This window comes from Dendrobates tinctorius, unplaced genomic scaffold (genome assembly GCF_039654945.1).
Source record: "Dendrobates tinctorius isolate UK_male_01 unplaced genomic scaffold, ASM3965494v1 ptg000016l, whole genome shotgun sequence".
Classification (NCBI taxonomy): Eukaryota; Metazoa; Chordata; class Amphibia; order Anura; family Dendrobatidae; genus Dendrobates; species Dendrobates tinctorius.
In genome coordinates, this window is record NW_027361684.1 from 47,484,604 (window position 1) to 47,508,251 (window position 23,648).

The 23,648-nt window shown below is 46.6% G+C and overlaps 1 protein-coding gene across 1 annotated transcript in view; it reads right to left on the minus strand.

The window, feature by feature from the left end:
• Window positions 1-550: 550 nt before the first annotated feature.
• Window positions 551-23,648, minus strand: part of ZFX (zinc finger protein X-linked) — a 53,744-nt gene continuing 30,646 nt past the window's right edge. Inside the window, exons 3-8 of the mRNA XM_073565806.1 lie at window positions 16,937-17,482; window positions 15,009-15,155; window positions 14,744-14,890; window positions 14,451-14,588; window positions 12,451-12,603; window positions 551-4,744 (exon numbers count right to left, since the gene is read on the minus strand). Of these exons, the coding sequence (XP_073421907.1) occupies window positions 3,552-4,744; window positions 12,451-12,603; window positions 14,451-14,588; window positions 14,744-14,890; window positions 15,009-15,155; window positions 16,937-17,482 (2,324 nt within the window). The 3' untranslated portion in view covers window positions 551-3,551. The remainder of the gene's footprint in view (window positions 4,745-12,450; window positions 12,604-14,450; window positions 14,589-14,743; window positions 14,891-15,008; window positions 15,156-16,936; window positions 17,483-23,648) is intronic.

The following is a 23,648-nucleotide window of genomic DNA, read 5'->3' on the forward strand; positions in this document are numbered from 1 at the left end:
GTAGACATGTGGGAAATGTTATTTAGTAATTATTTTGTGTCACATAACTCTCTGGTTTAACAGAAAAAAAATTCAAAATTTGAAAATTGCGAAATTTTCTAAATTTTCACCAAATTTCTGATTTTTTCACAAATAAACGCAAAAATTATCAACCTAAATTTACCACTAACATGAAGCCCAATAGGTCAGTAAAAAACAATCTCAGAATCGCTAGGATGCGTTGAAGCGTTCCTGAGTTATTACCTCATAAAGGGACACTGGTCAGAATTGCAAAAAATGGCCTGGTCATTAAGGTCAAAATAGGCTTGGTCATGAAGGGGTTAATATCTCATCACTAATTCTGAAAACCTGTAAATATCAACACATTCATGGATAATATATTCTTTTTTTTTTTTTAAAGGAGTTGTCCCTTACCAAGATATTGCTTATGTTTAATTTCTAGCTTTAATAGGTATTTTTCATGGTGAAGGGAACAGTAAATGCAGAGTTTGCACTACGGTACTTCTTTTCTTAAAAAGAAATTAAAATAACATACTGTGAAACATTCAACAACAGGAAAATATTCTGATCTTTATTTTACCACATTATCAAGAGCACAATTACAATGTCATCTCACATCCCTATATTGATTTTGCTTTACTTTTTATACAAAATTGTACATAGAATAAAGACAATAAAATATTTTACAGGCCGTGTCTAATGAATAATTTACATTATGTTATTGTACAAAGGAAATAAACAAAAAAAAAAAAAAAACAACCTGTACCTCTTGAACACTCAAATTTGGGATCACTTACAAAACATTTCAGCTGAAACTAAAACCATAGAAACAAAAACAAAACAAAAAGTATGAACAATAACAACCTCTTTATACAGACGCGGTCTTTACAAAAGCCAGATGAATGATGTATTAAAAAACAAATTAAAAAAAAAAAATGTAAATTTATACAGCCCCGTTCTTGTAACAAAAAGTAAATTGAATCTTGATTATATTCTTTGTAGAAGAACTGAATGCATGTTGGGAATAATAAACACTGCATGGATTTGTCATATGTCTTGGAGCAATCTCAGTAACTATTAGAGGATAATGTAATACATTCCGGTAACTCACAAGAAACGTCAAAGTGAAGAAAAGCCCTACTTACAGTGTGAGCCGACAAGGAGGACGCCCACCTTCACATTGGCATCAAGTACTTCTCATGTTCTACATGGATGAATGTTCTCTTAACATTTAAGCATAGGACAATTTTTGTACAAGTTTAGTGTCTTATGTGCAAAGAAATAAAACATCTTGACTGTATATAAAAAGTACAGGGAGCGGATCACAAAAGTCCATTGTAAGAAAGCGCCATTAACATTTTACCCAATCCACAAAGATGCAAAACATTAATGGGACTTTAATCAATTTTTGTTTTGTTTGCTATACTAGTCCGGTTTTCTCCCAAAGCTATTTGTAATCTGCATGCAGCAAAAACACTAGCAGTTATATTAAAAAAGTGCAAATTTTCAATAATTTAAGACCCAAATTAAAAAAAAAAAAAAGCCAAACATCACAAATGTAAACAGCATTTAAAATCTCCATAAAATTCCATGTGCCAATTCATTGACAGGACAGACAAAGAAGTACATATGATCGTTACGTACGGTACACTGCTAACGGCGTGCCATCTATTTCATTATGTAATAAGTGAATATATCTACATTGCTCTTTGCATAATTGCACTGCATAGCTTCTGACAATAAATCTTCTGATGCAAATAAAGTTATCAGTTGTCAACATTTTATACAAAATAGTCATCAATACTTTTATTGTAAGAATTTCTCCAGCTTTCCCATTTAGTATGTCTATATTACAATAAAGTATTTAGTTTCTCCACCTGAAGATATAGTTGCTTTTTGTGAAGTATAAGATTTTTATTATTTATTTTAAAAAGACAACATCTGAAAAACCTATTTAAAATACTGGGAATATATTTTGAAATAGACTTTTTATTCTTTAAAAAGGATCTTCAGTAACATCCAAATTACAAGGGAATAGCACAATCTACAAAACAGATGAAGAAAAAAAAAAAAAGCCACAAATCTAGAGAACCCATGGAAAGAACGACAGTATTTGTGAACCCACAATGAGGACAAGGATTACAATTTTACATTAGTAAATACTCTCCCCTACACGGTCATCTGGTTCTTTTATTTTTTTGGAAATACCAAGAAATAAACAAAATGGATCAACAAGATCTCTCTGTAAGCTTTGCTTGATTTTTGCAAGTATCTTTTCTCTCAGGCTCAAAGAGTTGAATTAAGTTTAAATTATGAGAGATTACATCTTCAGAAAATGATCTTCCATCAAGTGTAAAGAATTGGTATAAAAAACTACATTGATGACCAATAGTTAGGGTAGTCCTCCAATGCCTGAATAGCTGGGGTAATGAAAATGGTGAGATAAGACGAAAGTGTAGCAATGGCCCTTTCACTGCTGTATAGCACAAGCGTCCATGGAGCTGTGCCTGGTACTACAGCTACCTGGTACTTCTCCTACTACTACTACCACCGTTCATTCAAATGACCTCAGCCACAGTATCAGGCACACCCTCGTGGATGTCACTGCGTCAATCAAGGTAGAAGTGGCCAGACATCTCTAGCAAGTCCCTGTTTTCTTCCTAATCACTGATGGTCTGTATGTGGGACCAAGAAAAGATCATACATTGATAGTCTTATCCTAAGATTAGTTGATCAATTTAAAAGGGTTGTCCGGCCTTATTGTAGCTTGCCGGCCTTAGGGTAGAGTTTGCAGTCACTCTATGTGACTGAAAGCTTGTGAATCCTCACATCACGCACACTGCACGCTGGGGATTTTAAGATGCTGTTGGGTCATGTGATCACAAGTATGTGATTTGCATACTTCCTGCCACATTCTGACTAGACTTGTCCGGACTTGCTCTATACACTTGCATTGAGCCAGGCCTATCATGTCTAGTTGGCATGTGACCACATGTAAGCAAATCCCATACTTGTGGCACTGGAGAATCCTGACATTGAGAAGTGTGTGAGATGTGGGAATTCACAAGTCTGCAGTCACATAGAGTGACTGCATACTTCTACCCTAAGGCTGGACAACCCATTTAAGTTTCCTGAAACCCCATTTAAAAGTTTTACTAAAAGTGCAGTTTTTAATAAACATTTCCAGCTAAGACCAGATATGGATCAGAAGTATTTTCTTTATACTTGTTTCTTTAGGATACACTTTAAGGTTCCCTGTGGGAAAAAAAGTGCACAGAGATCTGTGGAAAGTGGTCAAGATGGAGTAGGAGGAATGGATACGGAGGGGAAAATTGACAAGAATCTGGACAAATGAACTGAACACAAGTATCCAGTGGTCTCGTTACATTTGCAACTTTGTTAAATTGTTAAACAAAGAGCAGGACTCCAATATAAAAATAACTATTAGTTTAGAGGCACATAGATTATTAACCATAAAAAAAACCTGACAGGATCTCTACAAGAACGGGTATATTATAGCAATACGCTGCAAATGACCGCATTAGACCAAGTCACACTAAGCTAGCTTCTTTATGATGTTTCATTGTGTGTTGATTCTTTTCAGATGGCCGGCGAAAGCCTTTCTTGCAGTAGTCGCATCTGTGGGGATAGTCTTTGGTGTGAATGGAGATGACGTGGCGTTTAAAGCCAGAAGCGTCTGTGGTGTTGTACTCGCAATACTCACACTGATACACTTTTTTACCACTGTGAGACTTCATGTGCTTTTTCAGTTCTTGCTGCTGCCTGAAGCCTTTACGGCAGCGTTTGCACCTGAACGGTAACTCCTTAGTATGTACAGACAAGATGTGGCGGCTTAACACAAAAGGGTCCGCAATTTGGAATTCACAATGCCGGCACTGATGCATCTTTTTACCTCTGTGCGCAGCTTCATGCTTTTTAAGCTCTGATGGCCGGTGGAAGCCCTTCTCACAGACTTCACACTTGTGAGGATAGTCCTTGGTGTGCACAGAGATAATATGCCTTTTCAGGTCACTCGAGTTAGAGCTCTTGTGGTCACAATGCAGGCACTGGTGACTTTTGCTCTCCTGATGCAGGATGACGTGTGCCTGCAAATCTTTACAGTCTGCGAAAGTCTGGAGACATATCTCACACTTGAATGGCATTTCTTTGCTGTGCTTTGTCTTAACGTGAGTTTTCAAATTGGAGGAGTCAGCAGATTTGTAGTCACAATATTGACAGGTATATGGCTTCTCGCCGGTATGAGTGCGCATGTGCTTCTTTAATTCTGATGGGTGACGGAAACCTTTCCCACACTCCACACAGATGTGAGGAAAGCTCTTGCTGTGTACGGCCAAAAGGTGTCTATTTAACAAGCCCTGTTCAGCAGTTTCATAGTCACAGAACTTGCACTTGTGCATTTTGTTGCCAGCCTTTTCCTTATGTGTCAGCTTGTGGGCAAACAAAGCATTCGCATGTAGAAATACTTTTCCGCATTCATCACAATCCAATTCCTTCTCAGTTTTAATAACTACAGCAGACAGTTTGTGACTCTCCAGGTGGTTATGCAGACTTACTTTTTTATTGGTGGTATAGTCACAGTCAGTGCAGCGATATTTCTTACGCACCAGATGTTCAGGGTGGTTCTTCATGTGCCTCTTCAGAAAGCCTCGGGATTTGAATTTCTTGCCGCAGATCATACAAGGGTAAACAGTAAGTGGGTGGCCATCAGGGCCAATAATTATGGCTATAAAATAAAACAAACACATTCACACATTACTGATGAAGATGTTTAAAGGGAATAAATTTAAATAAAGTCACATTTTTTTCTTTATAGAGAGGCCTTTGCTGCTGTTTTGAGAGCCTAAATCTCATTTGAGATGCTTGGGAATTTACAGTAGTCACAACATACTGAGACAAGAGACACTGACATCATTGCTTCTAGTTTCTATGCCCAGGATCTCCTGTAGGTAGAAACTGCTGATAAAGAATCATACATTCAATTTTACATGTTTTAAAAGAGAACTTGTAACGTCACATAACGCTATTGACCTGCAGATATAAGTTTAATTTGCAATAGTTTTAAAAAGGTGTCCGGCTGCTGTACTGAAAGTTTGGCACCCAGGAAAAAACAGGATTTTTGGGTTGCTTACCGTAAAATCTGTTTCTCGGAGCCTTCATTGGGGGACACAGAGACCATGGGTGTATGCTGCTGCCACTAGGAGGCTGACACTATGCACAAAAAAAGGTTAGCTCCTCCTCCGCAGTATACACCCCACCAACCGGCAGGAATTTCCTCAGTTAGTGAGAAAGCAGTAGGAGAAGTAACAGAATAGATTGAAACAGAACAGACAACTCAACTGTACATAACCAACAACATAAGAACAGGAGTTGTAGAACATGGGAGGGTGCTGTGTCCCCCAATGAAGGCTCCGAGAAACAGATTTTACGGTAAGCAACCCAAAAATCCTGTTTTCTCGTTCGCCTTATTGGGGGACACAGAGACCATGGGACGTCCCAAAGCAGTCTCTGGGGTGGGAAACAAACTTCCATCAGGCCAGTGGACTCACCACCGCTGCTGCAGGATCCTTCTACCTAGGCTGGCCTCCGCCGAAGCGTAGGTGTGGACCTTCTAGAATGTCACAAACGTGTGAACAGATGACCAGGTTGCAGCTTTGCAAAGTTGCAGCGCGGAAGCTCTGTGGCGCACCGCCCAGGAGGCACCCACTGCCCAGGTAGAGTGAGCTCTAATTCCCTGAGGGGCCACTCGATGCTTGATCCGGTAGGCATCCAAAATTGCCGACCTGCTCCAGCGAGCAATAGTAGCTTTGGAGGCTGGCTGACCTTTCCGCGCCCCATCTGGAATGATGAAAAGAGAGTCTGACTCCCTCAAACGAGTCGTTCTAGCTAGGTAGACCTTCTTTGCCCTGACCAAGTCCAGCTTGTTCAAGGAGCGCTCCCGAGGGTGAGTTGGACCCGGACAAAGGACGGGAGAACAATATCCTCATCCAGGTGGAAAGTGGACACCACCTTAGGAAGGAAAGAAGGCGGAGTCCGTAGAACTACCTTGTCCTGGTGGAGCACCAAGAAAAGGGAACGACAAGAAATGGCTGCCAAATCCGACACGCGCCGGATGGAGGTGACGGCTACTAGGAAGGCTACTTTCCATGAAAGGATAGGGAAACTTCCCTGAGAGGTTCAAAGGGAGGACCTTGCAGAACCTCGAGAACCAGATTAAGATCCAATGGATGTACGGGCGCACGGTAGGAGGAGCCGCATGAGCCACTCCATGAAGGAAGGTCTTGACCCGAGGACGGGAGGCCAGTGTGTTCTGGAAAAAAATGGATAGCGCCGAGACTTGACCTTTTAAAGAGCTGAGGGCAAGGCCCGCATCAAGGCCTGCCTGAAGAAACGCCAGAACAGAAAGGGGAGAAAATGACATGGGCGGAATGTTATTGGCCTCACACCAAGTGAAATAGGCTTTCTGGCCCAGATCATGGTATGAATAACCTGATCGCTTCAAAACCTTGGACTCAATAGCCACGCCGTCAAATTGGGCGGCCGAGAATTGAGGTGGCAAATCGGGCCCTGAGACCGCAGATCTGCCCTGTCTGGAACCTTCCAGGAGGAGTCCGCGAGAAGGTTGACGATGTCCGCGAACCAAGACCTTCTGGGCCATTTCGGGGCGATGAGGATGACTGGACTTCCTTCTGCTTTGATTTTCTTCAACAGCTTGGGAAGAAGGGGAAGGGGAGGGAACAGGTAGGGGAGCTCGAACTAAGACCAAGGAATGGTCAGAGCATCGGCGCCCCTGGCGAGAGGATCTCGAGCCCTGGATACAAACTGTGGGACTTTCCTGTTGAGGCGAGACGCCAGCAGGTCAACGTCCGGAGTTCCCGAACGACGGCAAAGCTGATGAAATACATCCGGATGTAAGGGCCACTCTCCCGCCGCGGGACTCCCGCGGCTGAGAAAATCGGCAGCCCAGTTGTTCATGCCGGGAATGTGCACCGCGGATATTGGTGGAACTGAAACCTCTGCCGAGTGAAGAATTTTGGACACTTCCGCTAGGGCTGAGGCACTCCGTGTCCCCCACTGGTGGTTGATATCTGCCACCGCTGTGGCAGTCTGTCTGAATATGGATTGGCAGGCCCCTGAGAAGTCTCTCCCAGTGAACGAGAGACAGATAGATCGCCCGTATCTCGATGACGTTGATCGGCAGAGCTGTCTCTATTCGACCACCGACCCTGCACAGTGTGATTGCGAAATATTGCCCCCCCAGTCGAGGAGGCTGGCATCCGTTGTCACAATCTGCCAGTGAATGAGAAGGAATGACCGTCCTAGGGCAATGAGAGGTGACGTCCGCCACCAAATGAGGGACTGCCTGACCTGGTATGAAAGGCGAATTGGACGATCCAGGGAAAGAACAGACCTGTTCCACCGAGACAGGATGGCCTGTTGGAGGGGTCTGGAGTGAAATTGAGCAAAGGGAATCGCTTCTGTCAACGCCACCATCCTTCCTAGAACTTTCATGGTTGTTAGGAGAGATGGAAGTCGTGTGATCTGCAGCGACCGTACATCTCGCTGCAGAGAAACTATCTTCTCCTCTGGGAGAAAAACCGTCGATCGACGAGTGTCGAACAATAGGCCCAGAAACACCAGACGTTGTGTCGGAACAAGGCAGGACTTCTTTTTGTTGACGAGCCACCCAAAATTGGACAGGGTGTAGAGGACGATGGTAAGATTTTGGCGAGCCTGGTGAAAAGACGGAGCTTTGATCAGAATGTCGTCGAGGTACGGAAAAAGAACGAGACCTCTCATCCTCAACAAGGCCATCAACGCCGCCATGATCTTTGTAAAAACTCTGGGTGCGGTGGCGAGACCGAAACGGCAGTGCAACGAACTGGTAGTGGTCCTGGTGAATCGCAAAACGCAGGAATCTCTGATGCCCGGGAAAGATGGGAACATGTAGATAGGCATCTTGAATGTCTATTGAACACATGAACTCCTGCGCCTCCATGGAAGCGATTACCGACCGAAGAGACTCCATCCTGAAATGACGCAATCGGACCCTGTTGTTCAGTAACTTGAGATCCAGGATGGGACGAACTGCACCATCTTTTTTCCACACTACAAACAGGTTTGAATAAAACCCTGTGAAACGTTCTGATTCGGGAGCGGACAAAATCACCCCGGAACTGAGGAGAGAGGTGATGGATGCGAAGAAACCCGGACTAAGGCAGGGTCTTTTGGATGGACTCGAAGAAACGATCCCGGGGACGAGAAACAAACTATCTTGTATCCTGGGGATACAACTTCCCTGACCCAAGCGTCCTCTACTGAGGCAAGCCAGACGTCTCTGTAGAAAAGGAGTTGACCGCCCAGTTGGGAAGGACCCTCAGGACTTCCTTGATAGTCATGCTGCTGTGGACCAACCAGATCTGGACCTGGAGGATCTGCCCTGGGATGAGTGAGATCGCCAGGAGGGAGTGGGTCTGAAGGAGACCTTCTTTCTATCCTGGCGTGCCTGCGGCCTCTGTTGGTAGACCGAAAGGGCCGAAACTGACTCCTTAGCGGACCTACAAGGCTTGGACTGAGGAAGGAGGGAACTTGTGCCTCCAGTGGTGTCCCTAATAATCTGGTCCAGCTGGGATCCAAAGAGACGCGCTCCCTGAAAAGGCAGATTGGTAAGGGACTCTTTGAAGACAAATCCGCCTGCCAAGCCTTGAGCCAAATTGTACGCCGGATTGTCATCACGTTGCTGGACGTCTGAGCCACCCAAGACGCGGCATCCAAGGAGGCAGAGAGCAGATAATCCCCTGCATGGGAGATCTGGTTAGCCAGTTTGGCCGATTGCTCCGGTTGGGCTTTATCTAGGATGCCCTTGCGGAGATCCTCCGCCCAAGTAGCTATGGCCTTTGCTACCCAAGATGAAGCAAAGGCTGGGCTTAGCGCCGCCGCTTCGAATACTGACTTTGCTAGGGATTCTATAATTCTGCCATTAGAATCCTTTAGCGACGTCACACCTGAAATCGGAAGGACCGTGTTGAAAAGATAGTCTGGACACGGGAGCGTCTACAGAGGAGGAAGCCGACCAGTTGTCGGTGAGCTCTTTTGAAAATGGATAGAGCACGCCGAGACGCTTCCCTCTTTGAAAGCGTCTGGTCAGATTTTCTCTCTCTCCCTGGTAAGCATCTTGCCAAACTCAGAGTGGGAGGTGAAGACTCTGGAAGGTGTTACTGCCCGTCTGAACGAAACCTCCTGATCCGAGCGTTTCGCAGGGGAGTCTGTATTTCGAAGGTGTGGTTAATCGCAGCAATGAGGTTCTGTACCGAAACCTTCATGTCCGCGTCCTGATCCGAATCCAGCTCTAAAATCTCTTCGGATGACGCATTCGAGAACGCTTCACCTGACTCGGGTGAGGAGGCACGGGAAGGCGACTGCTGGGAAGGACAATGTGGAGAGACCAGACCAGGAGAGGATTCCGGCCGGAGATCCTGCCTGGGTCTTTTGCGGCTTCTGCTGGCTGGCTCAGATGGAACCCCTTGCGACCTGCTGGACCTTGCGGAAGTGTCCAGGGGCAACTTATCAAGAACGGCCACTAGGGACAGACACCCTGGTGAGGTCCGCCACTGATTGTGATAAAGAGGCCTAGCCAGGAATAGGGGGGGTCCACACTCATGTGGCGCAATAGATGGTTCCTGGACGGCATCGGGCTGAATTGCAGTCTAAACCGAGGGGAGTGGGAAAGTTCTCTGTGCTGGCGGACGGGCACGTTCCGGGAGAAAGAACCCCGAGGAGATGCCGGAAGGTTGAGGGAAAGAAGGCAGAGGAGGGTGTCAGTCTGCAGTTGCAGAGCTACTCACAGTCCGGTGGCCCGAAAGGCGATGTGCCCAGCTCGTCTGAGATGCATGGCCGCAGTAGAGGATAACGAGGAACCCCTTTCCGCTGCCCGGTGTCTTCCAAGGCGTCCGGCTGACAGGCTGCAAAGATGGCGGCAGCCTGAGGTAAAAGGAAAGCGCGGTTAAGGAGAGAAGAAGGGCGGAGCTAGCCGCCTGACCCAGAGAGAAGACCGCCCGCTGCCCAGCTACAGACTAGGAGGGTGGGTGGTCCTAGAACGGGCGGGAGAGCAGCCCGCCTATAACAGAGGGCGGGGGGCGTGGCCGCGACGGCCGAGTAGGCCCGAAATGAAGCCAGGGACTAAATTAGTATCGGCGGCCGCCTGTCAGCGCGGGGCGGCGCGGAAGTCCTGCAGCGCTGCCACGGCCACCCAAGAAGAAACCGCCGCCCGAAAAAAGCCCTCAGGATAGAATGAGGAGGGCGGCGGCGGGTGGGGGGGACAAGGCCCGCGCCGCAGCCGGGGCCTGGCATGTGGCGCAACAGAAAGTGCGGCGGCTGCCGGGAGGCGCAGGCAGCTGAGGACCTTGCGGCACTGCCCTGTGCCGCTCCGAAGAATCCTCCAGTGGTGTCTTCAATAAAGGTACCTTGTAAATCCAACGCTGTCTGAGTCTATTTTCCCAGTGTCCGCGCCTCGTCCGACCGACAGGCTCTGGTAGGCGAGTGGGTGGGAGGCGGGGGAGCAAGGACCATCCATATAGCTGGCACGCACCTGTGCAAAGCTCCTGGTCCTGCTGCGGAGAGCTATGAGGATACGGGGTGGCAGTACACGCCGTACTCATAGTCTCTTGTGGGACTACAGATGTGACTATTCACTCTGTATCCCTCCGGGACCCTGAAAAGGAACGACGCACGACGAGGTAGATATGGGTCTAATGAAAGACCCGTGTCCACCTCCTACTGACACTAAGCTAAACTGAGGAAATTCCTGCCGGTTGGTGGGGTGTATACTGCGGAGGAGGAGCTAACCTTTTTTTGTGCATAGTGTCAGCCTCCTAGTGGCAGCAGCATACACCCATGGTCTCTGTGTCCCCCAATAAGGCGAACGAGAAACATCACCTTAATTCCTCCCAGGAGCCGTCGGCTTTCAATCATTGCTCATTATACTGTGAATGGCGGCTGTAAACACACTGCAGAACTTTGACTGACAGCAGTCAACAGTGCAACAATGCAGAGCCGGCTGTCAAAGTGCTGGACCATTCTTATAGCGGCTGCTAATAGTGATGTGATCGGTGACGGCAGCTACACCTGTGACTGAATGCAGGAGGCAAGACGAAAGTTGTTGCCCCACTTTCAGTATAGCAGGCTGGCACCTAAAGCTATCAACTTGCAGATTATTCTCATAGCTGCAGGTTAATAGCGTTATCCGACATTAAAAGAGAAAAACGGTCACCCGTTTTTGTAGCTAATTTTATAGCTCACTCTCTATAGTGATGCAATACTAAAAGTGCTTTTGTGCAATATAACAATTGCTTTCCCTGAATGTCTATCAGACTCCGTATCGGATGAGCCTCAGCCACTTGTGTCTCATGTGAAGATATACACATACTATATACACATACAGAAACATAGGATTGTGTACTGATCTGTCCATGTGTGTGTTTCTGTAAGAAAGCAGCCTGCATCTCTATTGTAAACTGTGTACATACACAGAACATACAGTACAAGCAGCCAGTCACAAGCTGCAGATAACAGACCCTCAGGTTCATTTGTACTTTTAAAAGCAACCATTTATTTCATGATCCTTTTTTAAATAATTCAATGTCCCTCCTCGTGTGAAATTAACATATTTGCTAGAATTCTGTGTAAATGCTCAGCAGCTGAACAGTATAGAATTTTGTGTAAATGCTCAGCAGCTGAACAGTATGAGCCATGGTGAACTGTGTGCTACATACTGATGCAACAATGCATACTATTCATCATAAACTTGAGGGAAAAAATAATCAATCATATAGGACCTCTAGTGGAATGCTTGAGGTATTACTTTTCTTGTGTTTAATGAGTGAAAACTCTTCAAATCCTCTCAAAAACTTGAGCGTTTCTGCTCCAAAAACTCAGCAAAAAACTTGTGTGCACATACTTTAAAAAGAAATTTCCCTTGTATTAACTGTTCAAGTACAAACTTGCTAATATTCATGAAAAGGCAAAATCCACAACCTTTAATGTCTAACCAGTAAGGCTAAACTGTCTTCTGCAGCCAGTGTTTTTCGTGTCACCATTTGCTGTAATTTTGGTGCCCCAATTTTGAAATACACACATGCATGACGCAGCTACAACGCATGAAGGCAGTATTATATTTGCACTAAAAAAGAAGCTTTGTACATAAGAAATGCCATGGCATATGAGTGCGGCCTTACTCTAAATGTGCTGGGTACACAGGACTGGAAGTTGAACCATAACACCTTTTACATTTTTTGAGTTTCAGAACTGTTGAGACAAATGTTTAAGATCTGGAAAACCTATCCAATAGGAAAATATCGCCAAAGTATTTTGTTGCATACTTCAAAAAAAAAACAAAAAACTGTTCTATGACCCAGTATATTCAGAAACACAGACCTGTTTGGTACTGACGGTTCTCCCCTCTTCTCTTTTTCTTTGGTTTTTGCTTCGCTAGCCGGTCTAGTCCATCAGACTCATCTATGTGCAATAGGGCGCTAGCAGTGCCATTCCTGTGCTCCACGCCCTCCAAGCTGTTGTTCATACTATTACCTAGAACAACAACCAAAATGATCAGAGATCTGACAAGACTTCCCATAGTAACAATAATCACAATGTGGGACGGTATATTATGACATTACAAGTGTGACATTTTAAAGTGAGTCTGTTACCCCCAGAAATTAAATTTAACTATAGAGTCTATAAAAATCATACTGGTACTGTACATTTTAGAAGAAAACAGTTTTATTACATATGTAAACGAGGGGGCTTCGGTTCACCTTTCTGCCCTCACTTCTGTGTACAGAAGCTGCAACACAGGATCACAAAGCTGTGGCAGCCGATGAGCACAGGAAAAGGATGAAAACTAGCAGTGTACGCATCCCCTTATCTCCCTCTCCTGTGTATAATGGCCATATGCTGCCGCCATCAGCTCACTCACATATGCAATAAAACAGATTTTCTTTAAAACACATTTATTAAAATGTTAAGTACCAGTATCATTTTTACAGGGCCAAATCTCTCTATATGAAGGGTCTAAATTGTTCAATTTCAGTTTTGGTTGCGACGAATCAGCAAAGTGATACTACTACTATGAACAACATGAAGTCATTGCAGGTATAACAAGGTTAATATAAAAACAAGCAGACCCCACCAGCGGTTATACTTCATAGTGAGCAATAGGTGTCATCTCACAGCCACAGAATGTTGAGGATTGTGTCACTGTTGACAAAGTTTTAATGCTCCTTAGGGCTGGGTTCACATAACGTTATGGCAGTCAGTTTAACGCTGCCATAGACTGCCATAACATGGCGCATCGCTAACGCATGTCAAAATCAGCATGCATTAACGATGTGCCGTCATGCTGTGAAGGACCCTCGGACGCGGTCTGCAGCGTTCAAGGGTCCATCACTGCTAGCGCAGATGGAGAGGCTGCGCTAGTATAACACGATACAAAAAATAAGAAGCATTAGTGCAGTCCGTTTAACGCATGCGTTGAACGGACTGCCCTAATGCAATATGAACCTGCCCTAACATTAACGGCTACATTCGTAACATTTCTACAGAGGAGGAGAAAACTAAATTTAGCATGAACGCCATCATGGCAGTGGTAAATGGCTATTAAGGAGAACCTGTCATCCGATTCATACTACCCAAAGCACAGGCAGTATAGATCAGACACTGGCTGCGTGACTGTAGTTTCGTATGTTTCACTATGAAATGCTGCAGTTTTCAGAGAAAAAGCCAACCAGGTACTATGTGTCTTGGTCAGCTAGTCTGAGGCAGGTCTGGCTGGCTTTTCTATGTATACATAAGGAAAGACCTGTCAGTCAAAGGGAGCAGGCAAGCCGAAGCTTGATGGGGACCAGCCCCACACTTGTCATCAGAGACACATATTCATAAAATATATTAAAACATACACAACTGCAACAGCGCAGCCAGTGTCCAATTCATGTTGCCTGTACTTCAGCACCATGAATATGATGACAGGTTCCCTTTAAATGTGAGATTGTTAGACTTAGGCCAAGGTCACGCGTTCAGTATTTGGTCAGTATTTGACATCAGTATTTTTAAGACAAAATCAGGAGGAGTGGAACAATCAGAGGAAACGTGTAATAGAACCACATAACCACTTCTGTATTTATCACCCACTCCTGGTTTTGGCTTACAAATAGTGTTGTGAAATACTGACTAAATGCTGACAATGTGAACGTGGCCTTACAAAAATAAACAGAAGCACAAAGAGGCGCCATAACCACAAAGTACAGTGAAAAGTTGTGCACACCTTATGAGGGAGACAAAAAGTAACTCAAAATATTATTAAGATGACCGTAATAAATTGGCAACTTAGTGTATAATGCAAATACAGACTCCGAAAACATGCAACATCTGGCCTTTACCATAAGCTGCAGCCCAGGCAACTGGCATGAAAGTCTTGCTTAGTTCGGCATCATCCAGCTGATGTTCATGTGTTATTGCAGCATCTTCCTCTCCAACAATCACCTCCATGTACACTTCATCAGCAATTTCTGCTACATCTGAAGAAACAAAAACATACATCACCATCTGCAAACCAGAGCAATCCAAACTAAGTGGATAAAACTCCAAAATAGAAGTAGCTGAGGCCAGCAAACAATCTACAAGATACACACAATACGGAAAGGACTAGTATGAAATCAGCGAGTGAACTCACCCAAATCGTCAGTATCATTCTGACAGTCATTCACATCTATATAAACCATTTTTTCACGAGGAAGAAGACGACCACCAGTATGAGGATCGAGAAGCCCATCTCCTGGATCATTTTCAGATTCACTTTCCACAATGTCCACAGTGCCACCTGAAAAGGAAGATACTAATGTTACATTACATTAAAGAAGGTCAAACATAATTATACAACACACTGTCTCATGCATAAGTAATAAAGTGAATTTCTCAATAAAATTAAACTTTCATACCCAAGTCTTCCCCAGGGTCTGCCTTAAAGATGTAAACCTTGATGACTTCTGGACATGAGCCATCTAACTTAGCTGGGTCTCCATCAACTTCACAACCCATAGTGATTGCTCCTGCTCCAACTTCACCAATCTTTTCAGCATCGTCCACTAAACAGGTAAAGTATAAAAAATATGTATTACAAGCAAATCCACAATGCCTGCAGCATACAGAAGGATGTTTTACCTGCATACATGCAACACATAGCTACACAACGTATCTGGGTACCGTCTGCAAAACCGAACAGCTTGTGAGCAGCAGATACAGATCTGGTATGCCCCTCTATAAATCACTTGTGAGGCCACATCTAGAATATGAGATCCAGTTTTGGGCTCCACATTTTCAAAAGGATATTCAGAAGATAGAGTCAGTTGGAAGGCAGCAACTAGATTATTACAAGGGATAAAAGGCCTCTCAAATGATTAGAGGTTGGAAAATTTGGGCTTGTTTAGCTTAGAAAAAAGACGTCACAAAGGAGATCTTATTTACATGTGTAAATACGTGTGATCAGTACAAAACACTTGCACATGACTTATTCCTTCCAAGGACCATACTGAGGACCAGGGGACACACATTACATATGGAACAAAGGCGATTGCGGTAGCTAAATAGGAAAGGGTTCTTTACAGTTAGAGCAACCAGACTGTGGAATGCCCGACCACAAGAGGTATTAATGGCAGACACTATGACAGCCTTTAAAAAAGGGCTGGATGATTTCCTCAGCACACATAACATTGCAGGTTATAGTTACTTTAGCGACAAAAATGCATAATTAGTTGAGAAAGGTAGAACTGATGGACCTAGGTCTTTTTTTCAACCTGTGTAACTATGTAAACCAGTCCCTCCCCAATCTTGGTTGATACAGAAACAAAAGAGGGCCTACACTAAAATCTTAACATCAAGACACCTAAATTATTTAAAGTGCATAAGATAATGTCTTTCAGATAAAAAAAAAAATTAAAACAAGATTTTGCCTAGCTAAAGTACTCTTTAAAGTGAATTTCTAATGCTGCATTCTGTCAAGGTGGCTCTTTTATTTAGGGTACCTTCCACCGCAGAAATAATCTTTTTTAAAAATTGGTCAGACATACCTGATATTTGACAGAAGGGAAGGTATTTCCCCATCTGACCGAGACGCCTCACATCCATCACTCATGTCTTCCTGCGTTGTTTGCTCCGCCTCTTCATTTTTCTTTTCAAATCCTGGCGCCTGCGCTGTAGTATGTATACTGGGGCATGCGCAGTGACCGCTGCCTGTCCTCTCTCATGACTTCCTAGCCTTCCTATCGCGCAGCCAGAGATCCCGCCCTGCAGTTGCTTATGATTTATTCACACTGCGGGGCTGGGAATCTTGGGCATGCGCAGTAGTTATCTGCGGCTCTCATGCCCAAGATTCCCAGCCCCGCAGTGTGATTAAATCATAAGCGACTGCAGGGTGGGATCTATGGCCGCGAGTCCACTCAGGCGCGATAGGTAAGCCAGGAAGTCATGAGAGGACGGGCAGCGGTCACTGCGCATGCACCAGAATACATACTACAGCGCAGGCGCCAGGATTTGAAAAGAAAAATGAAGAAGCGGAGCAAACAACGCAGGAAGATAAGAGTGATGGATGTGAGGCGTCTCGGTCAGATGGGGAAAGACCTGCCCCCATGTCAAATATCAGGTATGTCTGACCAATTTTAAAAAAGATTATTTCTGCGGTGGAAGGTACCTTAAATAAAAGAGCCACCTTGACAGAATGCAGCATTAGTGCTGCACAAGGTGGCTCTTTTACTTAAAATCACCTGGAGGGGGTGACAGGTTCCCTTTAATTATTACATTGTAATAATGTGCCAATAGAATATTTCAGTTTATTGTTGTATCAGCGGTATAAAAATTAATGAGTACTTACAAGATATCATAAGGTAGTCATCACAATTGACTTCTTCCCCATCAGGACCTTGCACTGGAATGCCATTAGCATCAATCACTGCCTCTGAAGCACAGTCTGCTACAAGGACTTCTTCCGAAATCATGTCATCACCAAGACCATCTTCTACAATGTCTTCTCCTACTACATGATTTGAATGGATAGCATTTCGGCTGCTGGCAACAGTCAATGCTCCTTCCACTAAAGCAGAGTCTAAAACATTGTCAGGAACATCACAATTGGATAACACATCATCTTCCAGTTCCTGTTCCTCTGTGTCAGGGCCAATCTCATCCTCCAGGACCTGCTCCGGTATTATTACGGTCTCCGATACCCGTGTTCCATCCAAGATATCAGAACATTGCACATCCTCAATGACCACATCTTCAATGACGTCCTGAATAACAACTGAGTCTCCATCATCGTGGAAACCTTGAACAGCCATGCCTCCGTCTCCATCCGCCACAAAGACAGTCTCTTGGATTTCCACAATAATCTCATTCCCGTTAAGGTGAGGGGTTCCCGTTTCTATAACATGGTGAAACGAAAACAAAAAAAAGTCAGACACTGCAATATATTCATGTTACTGAGGTTCTTAAATTATGAATAATCATTCATGCTGTTCAGTAACTGTACTAATACGATCCTGCATTTAACAGGGTGGAACATGCCCTTTTGCAAACAGTCACAGAGACCACACAGAAGGATGAGAGCAGAGAAGCACTGGCATGGGGATAAGAAAACATATGATCCACAGACCCTTAATCCCTTCATGACTAGAGGCATTTTCGGTTTTGCGTTTTCTTTTTTCCTCTTCGCCACGACAGCACCCACTGAGAGAGGGGATCCGCCCCTAGGAACAGGAAACCTAGAGAGAGATAAATGGGGCGGTCTCCCTCGCTCCCTCAGTTTGGTTTCCTGTTCCTAGAAGGAACCCGCAGAAGAGGATGCCTGGCCTGGTAGCTGCCCACATGCATGATATGAGCAGCAGGGGCCTCAGGGCTGGAAGCAGCGTCGGGCCGATCACAGGATGGCTCCCCCCTCGGCTGGTAATGCAGGTGAGGCCTCGGTGAGGAGTGCCGAGGCTCACTTTTGGGCAGGTCCCCCCAAGGAATACGGGGCATACGCTTTACAGGAGCGCGGCACTGGGGATGGTACACCCCCCCCACCCCGACGGAGCGAGGCAGGGGTGAAATGAAGACCCGAGCTCGCGCAGATATTGTAGTGCCGGCAGCGCTGAAGGGGAGAATGACATACCTGCTGCAGAGTATGTCCCGGCGAGGCAGGGGGCAGCGAGGAAGCCGGCGCTCCCATGCTGAGGCATCGCGACTCGGAAGTGCAGGACAGCTTCCGGGGTCAGGTGAGGCAAAAAGAACGCGGTATCGCGGGTGCAGGCGGCCGCGCATGCGCACTAGGGGGAAGAGGAAAAAAAAAAAAAGAGAAAGGGGCGAAACCGGGAAGCTGCATAAAAGAAGACCGGCAGAACCACAGCGGTGCGCAGCTATGTCGTCCACAAACGACCCGGTTTCGCTCCAGCTGAACCAGCCAGAGGAATCCCCGCAGGGCAGCAAAAAAGCAGTAGCACGAGAAGGAGCGGCAGCACCAGGAGAAGTGGCAGCTCCAGGAGAGATTCCGGCAGGACACTCTAGGCAGAGCGAGCCCACGGAAAAGAAGTGGAAAGAGAAAAAACCGTCCCACGCCTCGCCTCAGCCGCAAACCCCGCAGCCGGTATTTTGCTGACGAGATTCACGGGTGAGTGTTTTTAGTCAAGCTTACAGCAGATGGCGTCCCTCTTGTTCATACCCTTTAGGCCAAAAGAACGGAGAAGGCGAAAAATAGAGAGTGTGCCTTATGTTCCCAGCCCCACCCAGACTGCCGCCCTAAGAGACTGTGTAGGTCTTGTATCGAGCAGACCCTTCAAGAGGAATCCTCGGGAAAGAAAGAGGATATCCGAGCAATAATTAGAGAGGAGCTACGGGCCTTAGGCAGCTCCAGTAGTCTGTGGGGGGGGGGGTCACTCCTCGGTCAGAGGAATAGCTTCACCGGCGTCTATATCGCCATCAGAAACTGGGAAGCTGGACTCAGATAGATCCCAGGAGTACTTATCCTCAGATGAGGAGGAGCAGGCGTGTATCCCACGGACGGTGTTAATAACTTGGTGAAGTCTATCCGAAATACCATACGGTTACCTGAGACTAAGGACCCCAAAACTCCGCAAGAGATGAAGTTCGCGGGTATCTCCCGGAAAAAGATCCAGGTCTTCCCAGTAGTTCCAGCAATAAAGGAGCTGGTGAGGAGGGAGTGGGAGAAGCAGGGTCAGAGAACCTTCCTCCCCTTAACTTCAAAACGGAAGTACCCATTTGACGACGAGGAATTGACGTCTTGGTCGACAGCCCCCAAAGTAGACGCGGCAATGGCCTCCACTTCTCGCAGATCTTCCCTGCCGGTGGAAGATTCGGGGACGCTAGCTGAATCATTAGATCGCAAGACAGATACTCTCCTCAAACGATCCTGGGAGGCATGCACGGCAGCTTTAAAGCCAGCGATAGCAGCTACATGCACAGCGAGGTCAATGCTAATAAGGTTGGATGACTTAGAAGGAAAGATTAAAAGCGGAGCATCTAGAGATAAGCTCCTTTCCTCTATTCCCCTGATTAAGGGGGCAGCGGCCTTCCTATCTGACTCCTCAGCTGATTCTCTACGATTATCTGCCAGAGCAGCAGGGCTAACTAATGCGGGCCGGCGGGCCTTATGGTTAAAGGGGTGGAGAGGAGATACGCAGACAAAGACCAAACTTTGCACTATACCCTGCCAGGGTAAGTACCTGTTTGGCACGGAGCTGGACGAGATCCTAACCAAGGCGGGTGAGAGGAAGAAGGGTTTCCCTAACCTGTATGTTCCCCTTCAGGAAGCCTTCGTTTGGGAAAAAGAGAGATTTCAAACCGCAGGACTGCTGGGGCAATAAGGACCCCAAGCAGAGGGGCAGCCTATTTGGGAAACGTCCCTTCAGGCCAGGGGGCAGATTCCGATCGCACCAGCTCACCGGTAGGTGGTAGGCTTCTAAAATTCAGCCGCCAATGGGAGAAGATTACATCAAACCCCTGGGCCGTTAATATCGTTTCATCAGGCCTAAAACTAGGATTTGTTCGGTACCCACCGAACTCCTTCCTATTGACTTCTATGAAGTCCCAAACGCAGCAGAAAGCATTGGAAATGGAGATTATAGCGCTATTATCTAAGCAAACGTTCTCATAGAGGTTCCAAGGGACGAAAGGGGGATGGGGTTCTATTCTCCCCTATTTTTAGTCCCTAATCCAGATGGTTCCTTTAGGACAATAATAAATTTGAAAAAGCTTAATACGTTTTTGAGGTTGAGGCCTTTTAAGATGGAGTCAATACGTTCAGCAATAAAACTCTTGTTCCCCAGGTGCTATATGGCATTCTTGGACCTAAAAGATGCCTATTACCATCTCCCCATACACCGAGGGCACCAGAAATTCCTACGAGTAGCAGTCTGGTTCAGAGGCAGGATTAAACATTTCCAATTTACGGCGATGCCATTCGGACTATCCATGGCTCCTCGCGTGTTTACCAAGTTAATGCTGGAGGTGATGTCATATATGAGGCTAAATGACACCCTAGTGGTCCCCTACTTGGACGACCTGCTCATAGTAGGGAATTCTGTTTCCCAGTGGGAGAAAAGAATGGTTGATATTGTCTCATCCCTACAGACACTAGGCTGGCTGATCAACTGGGAAATGTCCAGGCTGCAACCGGTAACCTGTCAGACGTTCCTGGGCCTTCAAGTAGACTCCGTATGTCAGAAATGCTTTCTGCCAGAAACAAAGGCACAGGCCATAGTTAACAAGATACGGAGGGACACTGATGAACCCACAATATCATTAAGACAGGCTATGTCCTTGTTGGGGTCCCTAATATCATGCATTCCGGCAGTTCAATGGGCCCAACTCCACCCAGAAAATTGCAGTGGGCCATTTTACAAGCAGCAGATAGGCTGCAGGGACGGTTGGAAGGGAGAATATCCCTATCGCCTGAAGTGATTAAACTCCTTGAATTGGTGGTTGGACCCTAGAAATCTGTCAAAGGGAGTTCAATGGTGGGTTATTCCCTCTAGAGTAGCCAAGACGGACGCTAGCTCCTCAGGGTGGGGGGCCCACCTAGAGGAGGAGATGGTGCAGGGTCAATGGTTGGGGCAGGAAGCAGAAAGCTCCTCTAATATAAAGGAACTAACAGCAATTTATTATGCTACATCTGAATTTCTCCCGTAGCTATGACGAACCCACGTGAAAATCCAATCAAGCAATACCACCGCAGTAGCATACATAAACCGGCAAGGAGGCACGCGATCAGGACCTTTGATGTCTATAGCGGAAAAAATCTTAGAGATGGCCGAAGTGCATCTCCAATCCTTATCTGCACTCCACATCAGAGGAGTAGACAATTCACGGGCGGACTTCCTCAGCTGCCAAACCTTATGTATCAAGGCGAGTGGGTCCTCAGCCGGCACATCTTCGAGATAATAGCGGTAAGATGGGGCAGACCGGAAAACAGGATTTTTGGGTTGCTTACTGTAAAATCTGTTTCTCGGAGCCTTCATTGGGGGACACAGAGACCATGGGTGTATGCTGCTGCCACTAGGAGGCTGACACTATGCACAAAAAAGGTTAGCTCCTCCACCGCAGTGTACACCCCACCGACTGACAGGGAATTCCTCAGTTAGTGAGAAGGCAGTAGGAGAAGTAACAGGATAGATTGAAAACAGAACAAACAACTCAACTGTAACCAATCAACCAAAGTAAGAACAGGAGTTGTAGAACATGGGAGGGTGCTGTGTCCCCCAATGAAGGCTCCGAGAAACAGATTTTACAGTAAGCAACCCAAAAATCATGTTTTCTCGTTCGCCTTATTGGGGGACACAGAGACCATGGGACGTCCCAAAGCAGTCCCTGGGGTGGGAAACAAACTTCCATCAGGCCAGTGGACTCACCACCGCTGCCTGCAGGATCCTTCTGCCTAGGCTGGCGTCCGCCGAAGCGTAGGTGTGGACCTTGTAGAATTTCACAAACGTGTGAACCGAAGCTCTGTGGCGTACCGCCCAGGAAGCACCCACTGCCCGGGTAGAGTGCGCTCTGATCCCCGGAGGGGCCACTCGATGCTTAACCTGGTAGGCCTCCAAAATTGCCGATCTGATCCAGCGAGCAATAGTAGCTTTGGAAGCCGGGTGACCTTTCCGTGCCCCATCTGGAGTGACGAAAAGAGAGTCTGTCTTTCGCAAGGAAGTCGTCCTAGACAGATAGACTCTCAGCGCCCTGACCAGATCCAGCTTGTTCAGGGACCGCTCCCGAGGGTGAGTTGGACTCGGACAGAAGGACGGCAGAACAATATCCTCATTGAGGTGAAAGGAGGACACCACCTTCTGAAGAAAAGAGGGCGGAGGCCGCAGAACTACCTTGTCCTGGTGAAGTACCAAGAAAGGAGAGCGGCAAGAAAGAGCCGCCAATTCTGACACGCGCCGGATGGAAGTGATAGCCACCAGAAAAGCTACCTTCCAAGAAAGGAGAGAAAGGGAAACATCCCTGAGAGGTTAAAAAGGATAACCTTGCAGAACCTCAAGAACCAGATGAAGATCCCATGTATCCACGGGCGCTCGATACGGAGGAGCCATGTGAGCCACGCCCTGAAGAAAGGTTTTGACCTGAGGGCGGGAGGCCAACGTCTTCTGAAACAAAATGGACAGCGCCGAAACTTGACCCTTCAAGGAACTGAGAACAAGCCCCACATCCAGCCCTGCCTGAAGAAACGCCAGAACGGAAGGGAGCGAAAAGCACATGGGCGCGATGTTATTGGCCTCACACCAAGTGAAATAGGCCTTCCAAGTACGGTAGTAAATCTTGGAAGATGATGGCTTCCTGGCTCGAATCATGGTATGAATTACTCGACCAGAGAATCCTGCTCGTTTCAAAACCTCGGTTTCAACAGCCACGCCGTTAAATTGAGCGGCCGAGAATTGGGGTGGCAAATCGGGCCTTGAGACAGCAGATCTGCCCTGTCTGGAAGCTTCCAGGGGGCGTCCGCGAGAAGGTTGACAATGTCCGCGAACCAAGACCTTCTGGGCCAATTCGGGGCGATGAGAATGACTGGAATTCCTTCTGCTTTGATCTTCTTCAACAGCTTGGGAAGAAGAGGCAGGGGAGGAAACTGGTAGGGGAGCTCGAACTGCGACCAAGGAATGGCCAGAGCGTCGGCGCCCACTGCGAGAGGATCCCGAGCCCTGGATACAAACTGTGGGACTTTCCTGTTGAGGCGAGAAGCTAGCAGATCTACGTCCGGGGTTCCCCAACGACGGCAGAGCTGAAGAAATACCTCCGGATGTAGGGACCACTCTCCTGCCGCGAGACCCTCGCGGCTGAGAAAATCGGCGGCCCAGTTGTCTACGCCGGGAATGTGTACCGGAGATTGTCGGTACCGAAATCTCTGCCCACTGAAGGATCTTGGACACTTCTGCCAGGGCTGAGACACTCCATGTCCCTCCTTGGCGGTTGACATATGCCACCGCTGTGGCATTGTCTGTCTGAATCCGGACAGGCAGGCCCCTGAGGAGCCTCTCCCAGTGGACGAGAGCCAGATGGATCGCTCGTATCTCTAGGACATTGATCGGCAGAGCAGATTCCTG